Source organism: Plectropomus leopardus, unplaced genomic scaffold (genome assembly GCF_008729295.1).
Source record: "Plectropomus leopardus isolate mb unplaced genomic scaffold, YSFRI_Pleo_2.0 unplaced_scaffold4278, whole genome shotgun sequence".
Classification (NCBI taxonomy): Eukaryota; Metazoa; Chordata; class Actinopteri; order Perciformes; family Serranidae; genus Plectropomus; species Plectropomus leopardus.
The window spans coordinates 1-1,647 of record NW_024646877.1 but is presented as its reverse complement, the minus strand read 5'-3'; the positions used below and the strand labels follow the sequence as shown (position 1 = coordinate 1,647).

At 48.0% G+C, this 1,647-nt stretch overlaps 1 protein-coding gene across 1 annotated transcript; it reads right to left on the bottom strand.

Annotated features, from left to right (window-relative positions):
• Positions 1 to 89: 89 nt before the first annotated feature.
• Positions 90 to 1,286, bottom strand: LOC121939185 (fas-activated serine/threonine kinase-like). The gene is made up of 2 exons (XM_042482275.1): positions 1,141 to 1,286; positions 90 to 1,066 (listed from the first exon to the last, which is right to left on the bottom strand). Exons 1-2 carry the CDS (start codon positions 1,246 to 1,248, stop codon positions 614 to 616), a joined length of 561 nt encoding a protein of 186 aa, XP_042338209.1. The 5' UTR covers positions 1,249 to 1,286; the 3' UTR covers positions 90 to 613.
• Positions 1,287 to 1,647: the final 361 nt, after the last annotated feature.

Sequence of the window (1,647 nt, the reverse complement as noted above, 5' to 3'; positions counted from 1 at the left end):
CACACACACACACACACACACACACACACACAGTCACTGTATGAGCTTTGTGGTGATTTTGTTTTCTTTGTCTTTATAAAAACAGAAGTTATTGTTTGTTTGTTTTTTCAATGCATGTTTTTTCCATGACCGAATAACCAGTACTGGGATGTACTGGTTATATTGAGATGTACTGGGATGTACTGGTTATATTGAGATGTACTGGGTTGTACTGGTTATACTGAGATGTACTGGGATGTACTGGTTATACTGAGATGTACTGGGATGTACTGGTTATATTGAGATGTACTGGGTTGTACTGGTTATACTGAAATGTACTGGGATGTACTGGGATGTACTGGTTATATTGAGATGTACTGGGTTGTACTGGTTATACTGAAATGTACTGGGATGTACTGGGATGTACTGGTTATATTGAGATGTACTGGGTTGTACTGGTTATACTGAGATGTACTGGGATGTACTGGTTATACTGAGATGTACTGAGATGTACTGGTTATACTGAGATGTACTGAGATGTACTGGGATGTACTGGGATGTACTGGTTATACTCAGATGTACTGAGATGTACTGGGATGTACTGGTTATACTGAGATGTACTGAGATGTACTGGTTATACTGAGATGTACTGGGATGTACTGGTTATACTCAGATGTACTGAGATGTACTGAGATATACTGGTTATACTGAGATGTACTGAGATGTATTGGGATGTACTGGTTGTATAGGTTGTACTGGTTCTGTTGAGAGGTCCTGAGATGCACTGGTTGTGTTCAGTTGTACTGGTTGTACTGGTTGTACTAGTTGAACTGGTTGTACTGGTTGTACTGGTTTTGCTTGGGTACTGACTGGTGACGTTGCTGATGAAGGCGGAGGAGAAGACGCGGTGCAGCACCAGGCCGGGGAAGTGTCCCAGCTGGAAGAGGGACATGAGGATGTTGACGGTGGCGAGCGGTGAGCTGAGCGCCTTCAGCTCCACCACTTCCTCCAGCCTGGAGAAGAACTGCTGCTCGTTGGACGGACGGTAGCTCATCCTGCTGAACGGGAACACCAGCTTCTGGATCACCTGAGGACACAAACACACCTGCAGAGTCCGCCACACGGGTACTGCGGTCGCCTGACTGCCGGTCCCATCCTCACCTTACTGTCCAGGTACTCCGCCTTCTTCACCAGGAAGTCCGCGATGGTGTCCAGCAGCCTCGTCTCCCTCAGCCGATGGCGAGCGATGTATTTGGCGATCAGAGCCATCGTGTACGGCGTGATGCTGTCCACCTTCTTTGGCAACTCCTCTGTTTCACAGCAACAAGTCACACGATCAATACCTGTGTTCCTGTGTGTACTGACTGTGTACCCACGTGTACCTGCTGTGTTCCTGTGTGTACTCGCAGTGTTCCTGTGTGTACTCTGACGTGTACCCGGTGAGTACTGTGACGTGTACCCGGTGTGTACTGTGACGTGTACCCGGTGTGTACTGTGATGTGTACCCGGTGTGTACTATGACGTGTACCTAGTGTACTGTGACGTGTACCCGGTGAGTACTATGACGTGTACCCAGTGTACTGTGACGTGTACCTGGTGAGTACTGTGACGTGTACCCGGTGTACTGTGACGTGTACCCAGTGTACTGTGGCGTGTACCCGGTGAGTA